Source organism: Carcharodon carcharias, chromosome 21, assembly GCF_017639515.1.
Source record: "Carcharodon carcharias isolate sCarCar2 chromosome 21, sCarCar2.pri, whole genome shotgun sequence".
Taxonomy (NCBI): Eukaryota; Metazoa; Chordata; class Chondrichthyes; order Lamniformes; family Lamnidae; genus Carcharodon; species Carcharodon carcharias.
Window position 1 is genome coordinate 86458584 of NC_054487.1, and position 13793 is coordinate 86472376.

General features: G+C 44.5%; 1 protein-coding gene across 1 annotated transcript in view; it reads right to left on the reverse strand.

Annotated features, from left to right (window-relative positions):
- The window catches only part of pah (phenylalanine hydroxylase), an 85598-nt gene extending 77182 nt beyond the window's left edge, over positions 1–8416 (reverse strand). Inside the window, exon 1 of the mRNA XM_041215960.1 lies at positions 8375–8416. Within this exon, the coding sequence (XP_041071894.1) occupies positions 8375–8416 (42 nt within the window). The remainder of the gene's footprint in view (positions 1–8374) is intronic.
- Positions 8417–13793: the final 5377 nt, after the last annotated feature.

Here is a 13793-nt window from a genome sequence, read left to right on the forward strand (position 1 = left end):
ATCACCTCCACATCCCCCTCCAAGTCACACACTGACTTGAGAATTTATCACTGTTCCTTCACTGTCGCTGAATCATAATCCTGGGATTCCCTCACTAACAGCACTCTGCATGTACCTGCGCCACACAGGCTGTAATGGTTCAAGAACCACCATCACTTTCTCAAGAGCACGAAGAGGCGAATAAATGTTGGTCTTCTCAGTTCTAGTTAGTTGCAAAAGAAATGGGGTGTGTCAATATTTTCTATTAAATATTTTTGTATGTGTTCTTATTTTTTGTAGCCACAGTATTTAAACAGCTAGAAACGGAATTGGACCACCCATATAAATACTGTGGCTACAAGGGCAGTTCAGGGGCTAAGAATCCTGCGATGAGTAACTCACCTCCTGACTCCCCAAAGCCTGTCCACCATCTACAAGGCACAAGTCAGGAGTGTGATGGAATACTCCCCACTTGTCTGAATGAGTGCAGCTTCCACAACACTCAAGAACAGAAACAGAAAATGCTGGAAAAACCCAGCAGGTTGAACAGCATCTATGGAGACTAAAAACAGAGTTAACGTTTCGAATCTGTATGACTCTTCTTCAGAGCACTCAAGAAGCTCGACACCATCCAGGACAAAGCAACTCACTTGATTGACATTCTATCCACAAACACTCACTCCCTCCACCATTGACACACAGTGGCAGCAGTGTGTACCATCTACAAGATGCACTGCAGGAACTTACCAAGCCTCCTTCAACACCAACCTCCAAATCTATGACTGCTACCATCAAGAAGGACAGGGGCTTCAGATAGATGGGAACACCACCACCTGGAAGTACCCTCCAAGCCACACACCATCCTGACTTGGAAATATATCGCCGTTCCTTCACTGTCGCTGGGTCAAAATCCTGGAACTCCCTCCCTAACAACACTGTGGGTGTACCTACATCACATGGACTGCAGCGGTTCAAGAAGGCAACTCAGCACCACCTTCTCAAGGGCAACTAGGGATGGGCAATAAATGCTGGCCTTGCCAGTGAAGCCCACATTCCGTGAATGAATAAAAATTTGAGGAAAGGTTGGACAGGCTAGGCTTGTATACACTGGGGTTTAGAAGAGTAAGAGGTGATTTGATTGAAACCTTTAAGATCCTGAGGGGCCTTGACAGAGAGGGTTGGGAGAATCTAGAACTAGGGTCCTTCTTAACCAAGGTTTCTCCCCTCACAGTGGTTGACAGGGCCCTCCACTGTGCCCGACACATCTCCTCTACCTCTGCCCTCATACCCTCCCCTCCCTCCCAGAAACATGATAGGGTACCCCTTGTCCTCACTTTTCACCCCACTAGCATTCAAAGGATCATCCTCTGCCATTTCCGCCAACTCCAGCATGATGCCACCAGCATGATCCCTTCATCCTCCCTGTCAGCATTCCAGAGGGACTGTTCCTCTGTCACCCTGGTCCACTCCTCCATCACCCCCAACGCCTCATCCCCTTCCCCCGGCACCTTCCTATGCAACCGCAGAAGGTACAACACCTGCCCCTTTACTTTCTCCTCCCTCATTGTCCAAGGGCCCAAACACTCCTCCCAATGTGGCTTCCTCTACATCGAGGAGACCAAACGCAGACTGGGTGACCGCTTTGCATGACCCAGACCTCCCTGTCACTTGCCATTTCAACACTCCACCCTGCTCTCGTGCCCACATGTCACTCCTTGGCCTACTGCAATGTTCCAGTGAAGCTCAACGCAAACTGAAGGAACAGCACCTCATCTTCCGACTAGGCACTTTACAGCCTTCCAGACTTAACGTTGAGTTCATCAACTTCAGACCATGAACTCTCTCCTCTATCCTCACCCTTTTTTCAATCCCTTTTTTCTACATTCATTCTTATTTTTTATCCACTTTTTAAATTTATTTTCATTTTTATTCATTGTTTTATCCGCTTTTTTATCTCCCCCTTTTATCCCATTTTCTATCCTTTTTTCCCCACCACTGCCCCCTCCCCCCACCACACCCCCAAAAGGGCCATCTGTAATTTGTTCCATGCTGTTCTTTCACACAATGTTTACCCTTGTTGTGCTATCACTACATTCTGCTTTATTACCTTTATGGCACTATTAGCACTTTTTTTAGTCCTTACCACTACCATTAACGCCCCCTTTGTCCTTTTGTTCATGACATCTTTGTCAATCTCTCCATTGCTCCCACCTACCCCTGGCCTTTTATCCAGCTTCACCTGCCCCACCTCCCTTAAACAGTATAAATGTCATCACATTTCCACTTCTCTTAAGCCCTGAAGAAAGGTGATACGGATTCGAAACGTTAACTCTGTTTCTCTCTCCACAGATGCTGCCAGACCTGCTGAGTTTTTCCAGCATTTTCTGTTTTTGTTCTAGAACTGTTTAAAAATAAAGGGTCACTAATTTAAGAAAGAGATGAAGAGAATTTTTTTCTGTCAAAGGGCTGTGAGTCTTTGGAACTCTCTTTCTCAAAAGGCGGTGGAAGCAGTGTCTTTGAATATTTTTAAGGCAGAGCTAGATAGATGCTTGATCAACAAGGGGGTGAAAGGTTATTGGGGGTAGGCAGGAATGTGGAGTTGAGGTTACATTCAGATGAGCCATGACCTTATTGAATGGCGGAGCAGGCTCGAGGGGCTGAGTGGCCTACTCCTGCTCCTAATTCATATGTTCCTATGTATATAAGATATCTTCATTATTCACCTCAAAAACCACAACTCTGCAGTCTCAATTCTTCTTTGCATCACTTCACTGATCATCCAGAACTCACTTCCAGATGTAAAAATTGGTTGGATGTAGCATTTCAGGATTCTCAGCATTGTTTTTATGGCTAATTTTGTGCTCAGCATGACCATGTTAATTCTTTGAAATGCATCATTGGCCATTCCAGTCTTTCACCTTATTTATTGGTCTCACTTTCCGTTTGCTATTAACATACTTCCTAGATAACAAAACTACTTGTGTGACTTCTTGATTCTTCCCTGTAATATTACATTGTGGTATGATTTTCTTTTTGGACACCACTAGACGTTTTTTCTTCTGACAATTTATGCTCAGCCCTTTCTTCTCATTTTCACTCACTACTCCATCCAAAGCATTTTGCAGTTTCTCTTCAGAGTCAGCAATAAGAACAGTATTATCACCATATCCTATTAAGGCTCTAGGCCCTTATTCATTAGTGCTCAAAGAAGGAGCTTAGTAACATGACTCATCAGACTCATTGTGTGATGGAATTCACATTACATTGCTCCAGGCTTCTTAGGGAGCAGAATAATTATTGATTTACTTACATTTTCCTAGGTTAATCCTGTGTCGTAAACTTCTTAAAGCTAAGAATCAGTTTGTCTATTCCAAAGTCTTATAAACTTTTAATTTGTTCAGTGACTACATCTTCCGGACCTTTGGCTTTATCATTTTCCATTGTGTTTATTGCTGTTCATTTTCATCTTTCATGACATTTGAACCATCCATCTTTTTTCTTAATTGTTGGCTTTTTTTCTTGTCAGTTGTCGTCAAATAAGTCTCGTATGTATTCAGTCCATCTTGTAGGGTCCCTTTCCTTGATAACATCCCCTTGTTTCCCTTTGATGCATCCACCAGATGTACGTCCAACTTTTCCTGTGATTTCCCTAGTGTCTTTTGCATTTCCCTTGAGTCTGTGATTTTATGTTTTTCTATTCCATCACATGTTTTGTTCACCACTTTTCCTTCTCTTCAACACATTTTTGTTTGATCCTTTTAACCAATTCTTGGGGCAGAATTTTGCCCTTGACGGGCGGGTGGGCCCCACCGGCTCGGTGGTGGGTGGGCAGCCGATTGCTGCCGCCGCCAAAACAGGCCCTGCCCCCATTTTGAGTGGGCGGGCCAATTAAGGCCCACCCAGCGGGCTGCCCAATGGGAAGCGCTATGCACTCCCTATGTGGTGGCGGGACGGGGGGGGGGGGGCGGGGAGCGGGGAGGTGGGGGGTGTGGATTCCCCAACTGACAGAGCGCGCTCCTTCATGCACGTGTGCTAAAGAGCGCACATCTCCCCGAGACTAAGTGCCGCCAGTGGATGAGGTTTCATGTTTTTTTTCAGAAGCCTCCTGGGTCTCCTGGCCTGCCCACCAGCCTTAAGGTTGGATGGGCAGAGCCTTTAATTGGTTTAACCACCCATTGACAGGTCGGCGGGCAGACAGCTGATTTCGCTGTCCTCCCACCTTCCTGAATATTTAAATGGTGTGGGATGACATTGGGTGTTCCCCCTGCATCATTTTCACATCGGCGAGCGGGCCCCACCCCAAACTCGCCGACGGAAAGATTCTGCCCCTGATACTTTCATTAATCTATTTCCTTCACCTTCTGTCCGTCCTCCATCAGGTCCAATATTTCATCTGTCATCCATTTTTGTTTCTTTCTCTTTAATTGGAATTTTGATGATTCTAAAACTGGTGCTTTGAGCATTTCCCATGCTGAATGGTTTCCTTTGTCTTCAAGCTGATCGAATTTTATTTATTTTTTTTCTTTAACTCTCCGTATTGAGTAGTTCATAATTTTTTTTATTGGTTCTTGGGATGTGGGTGTCTCTGGTTTGGCCAGCATTTATTGCCCATCCCTAATTGACCTTGCTCAGAGGGCATTTAAGAGTCAACCACATTGCTGTGGGTCTGGGGTCTGGAGCCACGTGTAGGCCAGGCCAAGTAAGGATAGTGGATTTCCTTCCCTAAAGGGCATTAGTGAACCAGATGGGTTTTTACTACAATTGGCAATAGTCATCATTAGACTTTTAATTCCAGAGTGTTTTCATTGGATTCTACCTTGGTGGGATTCAAACCCAGGTCCCCAGAGTATTACCCTGGGTCTCTGGAATACCAGTCCAGTGGCAATACTGCTAAACCATCGCCACCACCTCCCCTGACTAATCTCTTTAACCGACTGGTCTCTTTAACCCCACTGTTTTTTTTCAACTTTCTCAGCTTTATTTTGAGGGTGCAAACTACAGCGACATAGTCCCTTCTGTGATCAGAGCCTGGGTAGACCTTTGCTTGTCAAACTGCATTTCAGAATCTTATTGTCACAATAGCCAGTTTGATTCCTGGTCATGTCGCCTGGACTCTTACAGGTGTATTACATTTGTGGATGCTCCTTGGACCAGGTATTTAGAATTTGCTGTACATCAATCGATCCACATTTCCCCTTTTTCATTAGGATCACCCAGGCCATGAGGTCCGACTATGTTGCTTTTCCTCATAGAACCTACTTTTGCATTTAGTTACTAAATCATTACTAAAATCACCTCACTTGTTTTGCATTGGTGTTTGGTTTTAACCAGATCTTCACAGAAATGCACAATATCCTCTTCTTCATTGTCAGACGTTGGTGTGGAGATTTGGATGGTGACAAGAGCCAAGAGTGAGAGGTTGGGCTCTGATTTTAACTGATCACTCTGTCCGAAAGAGCCCAGTAACCCAGCACACATCTTAAAACTTCTTCATCTGGGAGGATTCCTACTGCTCACTCATGCTCTTTACCTCCTGAGTAGGTGAGTGTGATGTAGACTGACATAAAATTACCTGTGTCTTTTCAGCATGTTTACTCAAACCAAGAATGTTAACGTTCAAATGCCCCCTTTTATGCTTGACGTTCATCAACTTTCCAGGTCATAACAGGGTTCGCACATCCCATGTTCCAATGCTGTCGCTCTTCTTTTGGAGGCTGAGAGGAGCATGATAATGATCTGGTAGAACATGGCTGGGTTGAAGGGGACCACCTTGACACTGTTGAGCTTTCTCTTTGATTTGTGCTGGTCCTCCGTAATGTTCGGCAAATGAACTGCAGTGGTTCGTTGGTGCCTTCTGCACGTTGTAGTGCTCAACTAACAAGAGTTTGACTCCATTGTCATTCCACCGGTTGAAGCAGCTGACCACCAGCCAAGAAGATCCACCACCCTGCTTCCATGATGGTTTCACCATAAGCCCGGCACAGGGCCTTCCCAGGGGCTATCAGCCAGGTCATTTGAGCCTGGGTTTGTAAAAAGGCAGGCCAACAACACCCCGAGCACTCTGTTACCCTGGTTGGTGACCAGGGGTCATAAATTTAAGTTCATTACCAAATAAACAATGGAGAAGTTAGGAGATATTTTCTTCCCTAAATGATTGTTAGGACATATAATGTGCTATTGGGAAGGTTGGTGGATGCAGCTTACACAATGGAAAGAGATAGATAAATATATAAAAAAATGAAAACCCCCATTACGGCATGGGGGAGGGGGTGAGGAAATGGGACTAAGGGAAGACCCAGTTAGGGAAATGGCTCAAGAGCAATGGATTGAATGGAGTAAGAGCAGGTATCGGAACTATGAGATAGCTTTGACCCAGACATCCTTCTTTGGCTCAGTGTTAATTTGTGTCCTTTGGAACAACTTTTTTTTTAATCATTCACAGGATGTGGGTGTCTCTGGCTGGGCCAGCGTTTATTGCCCATTCTAATTGTCCTTGAGAAGGTGGTGATGAGCTGCCTTCTGGAACCGCTGCTTTCCACTTGGTGCAGGTACACCCACAGCTTGGAACTAAGGTAAACTTGATATATAATCGCGAGTTGTTTATGCAGTAAAAGTTTCAGGCAGGAGAAACCATTGAGCCCATCTAATTCACAATCATATTATTGCCTTTGCTCCATTTCTAATAACCCTGAATCCTATTGGTTGTAATTCCAGTATTGTCAATCTGATTGGTCTGAGTTCCCAATTTTTGTTATAAATACAGATACTGAAGGAGAAAATGCGGATAAAACTGGAGCAGTTAGAATTCAGATTGTGCTGCCAAAGGGGCACTGGAAACAGATTCAACAGTAACTTTGAAAAGGGAATTGGATAAATACTTGAAAGTGAAAAATTTGCAGGGCAATGGGAAAAGAGGTGAGGGGAGAAGGACAAACTGGTTTGTTCTTTGAAAGAACAAGCACAGACTCAATGGGCCGAATAACCTCCTCTTGTTCTGTGTTATTATGTAATATGATCCAGCTCAGGAAATATTTTGTTTCTCAATCAAAGGTTTAAACACAATGGGCAGAATGTTGCCGTCGGCGAGCAGGGGGTGGGGCCCACTCGCCGATGTGGGATGACATTGGGCGGAACTCCCGACGTCACCGCGCCCCATTTAAATTTTCAGGAAGGCGGGGGCACAGCAAGATCAGCTGCGAGCCCGACGACCTGTCAACGGCCACTTGAGGGCATTGATAGGATCATTGAAACAATTAAAGGACCTGCCCGTCCAACCTTAAGGTCAACGGGTCGGCCAGGATCCCCAGCGGGGAATAGAGAAAACATGACACCTCATCCAGCGGCGGGATAAGGTTTCATGCAGGGATTTAAAAAGTTTAATAAAGTTATCATGTAAATTATGAACATGTCCCATCTTGTGTGACATTGTTACATGAGGGGGGACATGTAAGGGAATGTTTTTCTATTTTTAATATTTTTAAAAGTGTCAGCGATCTCCCTGAGGCTGCACTTAGCCTCAGGGAGATGTGCGCTCTATCATGCGCATGTGGCGTGAAAGAGTGCACTCTCGCAATTGGGGAATCCCCCCTCCACCACCAACCCCCCCCCCCCCCCCCCCCCCCCCCCCCCCCAACCCGCACAGGGAGCGCATAGCACTTCCTGCTGGACATCACGCTGGGCAGGCCTTATTTGGCCCTCCTCTGTAAAATGGTGGTGGGACCCGCTTCTCTGGCGGGGATCAGCTCCCTGCCCGCCGGATATTGGGTCAGGTCTGCCTACCCGACAGGCAGGAAACTCTGCCCGATGGGCCGAATAACCTCCTTCTGTTCTGTATTTTTATATAATATGATCAAACTCAGGAAATATTTTGTTTCTCAATCAAAAGTTTAAAAACAATGAAATGATTTGAACCTGTCTCCCCAGGCAGAACTCCCTCAGGTTGGGTGAACAGCTGGCTTTACAATCTGCCAATATCACTGTCCACTGATTTAAGTAGAGGGTAAAATTGGGCAGGGTGTAAAACTAGTGTTGTACCCAACCTCCTCAGTTTCCTGATGGGTGGGTTACGTTACTGCTGTCCCCAAGGCTTCCTTTCTCACTTCACACAGAAATGGTACAAGACCACTGTCTCTATTACAAAGAAGGCAGTAAGGGAAGGGAAAGAAGATTAAAACAGAGACTGCACCGCATGCTGGTCAACTGCTGAAAAGACAAACCCTTGATAGGCTGACCTGCTGAGATTTTCTTGCCTCTTACATTCACAGTGGTTGAAAGAGTTAAAGGCTTGTGTGTGCGTTGAGAGAGGCCTGATGAAATGAGAATGAAAGGATGGAAAAGAATAAAGTCCCCCGGCACATCTTTACATTTAAATCTGAATTACCAGCTCAGAGATTACCTTAGCATTCTCTACATTCTTCTTGCAAAATGCCGCATCCATTGTCTAAGGGTTTCCTTCACCACTTTGCTGCTTTTGTCTCCTGAAGTTTTGGAGTTGCTCCCACAGGAGTTTGAAAGTTGGTTCAGCTCGCCAGACTGAACTCTTCACTCCTACAAACCCGGCACTGCCGAATCTCATTCAGCAACTCAGGGCAGGGATCTTTGGCCTTGCTTATCTCATTGGTGCATTCAACCTGAGCTAGGTACACACCTCTTCCCTGATCAATAATTCGATCACTAGTGGTCTCCTCTCTCCGATTTGCAGCCTTGACCTAAAGTTTTCCTCATCTATGTCCCTAACACTGACAATGCCTCAGTTCCTGCAGCTATTACCACAGAATGCTGTTTAGTAGGGTTTGGATCCCAATTTATTTTCATAAGCCAAGTCCTTACTTGCAAAATGGTAGGAATAGCCTGACAGCATTCCTTCAACCATTCTTTCTACTCCTGTAATCTCCTCTAGCTCCGCAGCCTTCCCAGCCTTTTCCAGAGGGTGGGGGTGCAGGGTGGGGGGGACACATAAATTTCAAATAAAATATGACAGTGGTTAACAAATAAAGAGGTTGGTGGAGGAAAAGGGGAGTGAGAGAGACAAAACTAACCGCTCTGTCTAGTCCAGCACTCAGACAAATAAGGGGAGTGGAGTTAAAGTAAAAGCTCAGCCCCAACAAATCAGAATTACATTGCCGTTATTCTCTGTTTTTGTTCTGTTTTCTTTTATTTGTCCTAGATATCTGTGCTCCTCCTCTTGCACACTCCTGCTTTTAATCGCTGTACTATTGGCAGCTGTGCCTTCAGCAGTCTGGGTCCTAAGTTTTGGGATTCACTCCCTAAACCTCTCCAGCTCTCTTTCCTCCTTTAAAGATGCTGCTTAAAATCAACCTCTTCAGTCAAGTTTTTGATCACCTGTCCCTACTATCTCCTTATGTGGCTCAGTGTCAAGTTATGTATCTTTGGACATTTTACTGAATTAAAGACACCATTTCAACGTAAGTTGTTTTTTATAAGGTGTATTTTTCCAAATTCACACAGCCCAGACTGAAAGTGTTTCATGAATTCGGGCAACGTCTCCCTGGGGCATAATTTTACGACAGCGGGATTTTATGTTCCCGCCAAAGCCAATGAAGTTTAGAATGTCTCACCGCATTTTACAGCCCCATCCCCGCAGCGGCAGCTCTTCCCCCTCCCGTGACTCTACCTCACCCCCTCCATGAAGGACAAGACTCTCGGTGCTGTGAGAATACAGTTACCACCAAATTCCCTTGCCCAAGTTTTTAATTCACTTTTCTTATTCATTCAGAGGGTGTGACTGTCATTGAAAAATCATAAGATGATAAGAAATGTGAAACATGTGGTGCCTTGAGCCTGCTCCACCATCCAATAAGACCATGGCTGGCCTTGTTATGGTCTCAACCCTACTTTCCTGCCTGCCCTCCATAAACATTGATTCCCTTGTCAATCAAAAATCTGTCTAACTCAGTCTTGGTAGATCCAATAACACAGCCTCCAGTGCTCTCTGGCGAAGAGAGTTCCAAAATCTAACAACTCTCGGAGAGAAAAAAATTGATCATCATCTCCGTCTTAAATGGGAGACCCCTTACTTTTAAACTGTGTCCCCTAGTCTCTCCAACATGGGGTAACATCCACCCAGTCTTCATCCTGTCAGACACCCCTCAGGATCTTATATGTTTCAATAAGCACACCTCTCATTCTTCTAAACTCCAGTGAGTACAAGTACAACCTGTTCAACCTTTCCACATAAGACAATTCCTTCATCCCTGGAATCAGATGAGAGAACCTACTCTGAACTGCTTCTAATGATCTTAAATCCCTACCTAAGTAAGGAGACCAAAACATTTTTTTCTTTATTTCTTTCATGGGATGTGGAAGTCTCTGGCTGGGTCAGCACTTATTGCCCATCCCTTGCTGCCCTTGAGAAGGTGGTGATGAGCTGCCTTCTTGAACCGCTGCAGTCCATGTGAAGTAGGTACACCCACAGTGCTGTTAGGGAGGGAGTTCCAGGATTTTGACCCAGTGACAGTGAAGGAACGGTGATATATTTCCAAGTCAGGATGGTGAGTGACTTGAAGGGAACTTGCAGGTGGTGGTGTTCCCATCTATCTGCTGTCCTTGTCTTTCTAGGTGGTAGAAGTCATGGGTTTAGAAGGTGCTGTTGAAGGATTGTACACAGTGCTCCAGATGTGGTCTCACTAAGGCCCTGTACAACTGTAGCAACACTTCCCTACTTTTATACTCAATTCCCCTCATAAAAAAGCCCAACATTCCATTTACTTTCCTAATCACTTGCTGTACCTGCATGCTAACTTTGTGATTCATGTACCAGGACACCCAGATCCCTCTGTACCTCAGAGTTCTGCAATCTCTCTCCATTTAAATAATTTGCTGCTTTTCTATTCTTCCTAGCAAAGGGGACCAAGTTCACATTTCCTACATTATATTCCATCTGTCACATTTTTGCCCAATCACTTAACCTATCTATATCCCTTTGCAGACTCTTTGTATCCTCCCCACAACTTACTTTCTGACCTATCTTTGTGTCATCAGCAAATTTAGCACATTCAGTCCCTTTGCCTAAGTCATTGATATGGATTGTAAATAGTTGAGGTTCCAGCACGGATCCCTGAGGCACTCCACTAGTTACAGTTTGATGAAGCTAACATTTATTACCCATCCCTAATTGCCCTTAAGAAGGTGGCAGTGAGCAGTCCATGTGGTGTAGGTACATCCACATTGTAAGGATGTCCCAAAGCAACTCCCAAACAATAAGTCCTTTTTGAAGTGTAGTCACTGTTGTTGTGTTAGCCAATTTGCACATAATGAGGTCCCATAAATAGCAATAAATAATGACCAGGCAATCTAATTTTGTGGTATTGGCTAGCACAGCAGGGAGAACTCCCATGGTCTTCCTCAAGATGCCTGAGAGGGTAAACAGAACCTTGATTTAACACCTCATCCTCTGACAGTGCAGCACTCTCTCAGTGCTGCTCTGAAGCGTCAGCCCAGATTATATGCTTGGGGCTCAAACCTACAACCTTCTGACACATAGAATGGTTACAGAACAGAAGGATGCCATTCAGTCCATTGAGTCTGTGCTAGCTCCCTGCAAGAGCAATTCAGCTGGTCCCACTCTCTAACCCTTTCCCTGTAGCCCTGCAAATGTTTTCCCTCCAGCTGATTATCCAATTCTCTTTTGAAAGTCATACCTGAACCTACCTCCACCACACTCCCAGGCAGTGCCAGAACCAAAGCATCTGCTGGGTAAGATAATGTTTTCTCATCCTACCTTAGGTTCCTTTGCCAAACACTTTAAATTGGTGTCCTCTAGTTCTTAAGCCCTCAGTCCAGTGGGAACAGTTTCTCTGTACCTACTGTGTCCAGACCCTTCATGATTTTGAACACTTCTGTCAAATCCTCCCTTGACCTCCCTCTTCCAAAGGAGAACAATTCTAAGATAAAAACAAAAAACTGCGGATGCTGGAAATCCAAAACAAAAACGAAAATACCTGGAAAAACTTAGCAGGTCTGGCAGCTTCTGCGGAGAGGAACACAGTTAACGTTTCGAGTCCGAATGGCCTGTTCTGTTGAAGGGTCATATGGACTCAAAACGTTAATTGCGTTCTTCTCCGCAGATGCTGCCAGACCTGCTGAGTTTTTCCAGGTATTTTTGTTCTTGTTCTGAGAACAACTCTAACTTCTCCAATTTAAGCACATAACTGAAATCCCTCATCCCTGGTACCATTCTAATGGACCTTTTCTTCACCCTCTCTATTCACCTCCTTCCTTAAATGTGGTGCCCAGAATTGGACACAACACTCCAGCTGAGGCTGAACCAGTATTTTATAAGGGTTGATCATAATTTCCTTGCTTTTGCACTCTATGCCTCTATTTATAAAACCTAGGATCCGAAGAGCCTTTTTAACCACTTTTTCAAATTGCCCTGCTACTTCAATGATTAGTGCACATGTATCCCCAGGTCTCTTATTCCTGCACTACCTTTAGAATTGTATCCTTTGTTGTATATTGCCTCTCCCCATACTTTCTATCAAAATGTATCACTTCACATTTCTCTGTATTAAATTTTATCTGCAGCATGTCTGCCCATTCCACCAGACCGTCTATGTCCTCTTGAGGTCTATCACCATTCTCCTCACAGTTCACTATACTTCCAAGTTTAGTGTCGATAAGAGCTGTGTGAGGGGTAACAGATAAGTATGGATAAAGGATTGGTTAGCTAACAAGGAGCAGAGTAGGGATAAACAGGTCTTTTTGGGTTGGCACCTGTAACTAGTAGAGTGCCAGTGATCAGTGCTGAGGCCTCAATTATTTACAATCTAAGTGCAATACTCTAGCTGAAGCCAAACTAGTGTCTTATACAAGTTCAATATAACCTCCTTGTTCTTGTACTCTATGCCCCTATTAATAAAGCCCAGGATACTGTAAGCTTTATGAACTGCTCTCTCAGCCTGAAACTGAACTTTGGTCTCCTTATTTGAGAAAGGATATAATTGCATTAGAAGCAGTTCAGAGAAGGTTCACTTGACTCATTCCTGGGATGAGGGGTTCATTTTATGAAGAAAGGTTGAAAAAGTTGGACCCATTGGAGTTTCGAAGAATGAGAGGTAAACATTGGAGGCTGGGTCATTGAATTTATTCAAGGCTGAGTTAGACAGATTTTTGATGGACAAGGGAATCAAGGTTTTTGGGAGCATACATGAAGGCAGAGTTGAGGCTGCAATCAGATCAACCGTGATCTTATTGGATAGGAGAACGGGCTCGAAGGGCTGAATGGCCTACTCCAATCCTAAGTCCTATGTTCCTATCTGGAAAATTTTGAAATTGTGCCTTGTACATCCAAGTCTAAGTCATTAATATGTACCAAGAAAATGAGCTCTGCTAACATTGATCCCTGGGGAACACTACTATATACCGTAGACCTATGAAGCCTCAAAAAATCCATCCAAAAATGGGGTTACTCATACGCCGAGTATAAAAGTAAACTGCTGGGATGTGTGTGTAGGTGCTCATCATCTTTGTCATTCACCATGTAGGGTGTACTCTCTGCGGGCATGTCTTAAACTCTCGCGCATCTTTCCAACACAGCCCATATTGCCTGCTTGATCCCCTGCACTCAGTTATAAGGTACCAGTAAGTAAAACATTCATTTGTGGGGTGAAAAATTGAAGCTGACTGCTAATGTGACTATACAATGTCATGGCTGAAAACGCCAAGTATATCCAGAAACATGACTTTTGGGGCCAAAGAAATGAAATTGTCTTATATGTCGGGTTGACTTATACGCCGCGATCTACTGTAGCTTCCTCCAGTCCAAAAATGATGTTCACTATTATTCTCTGTTT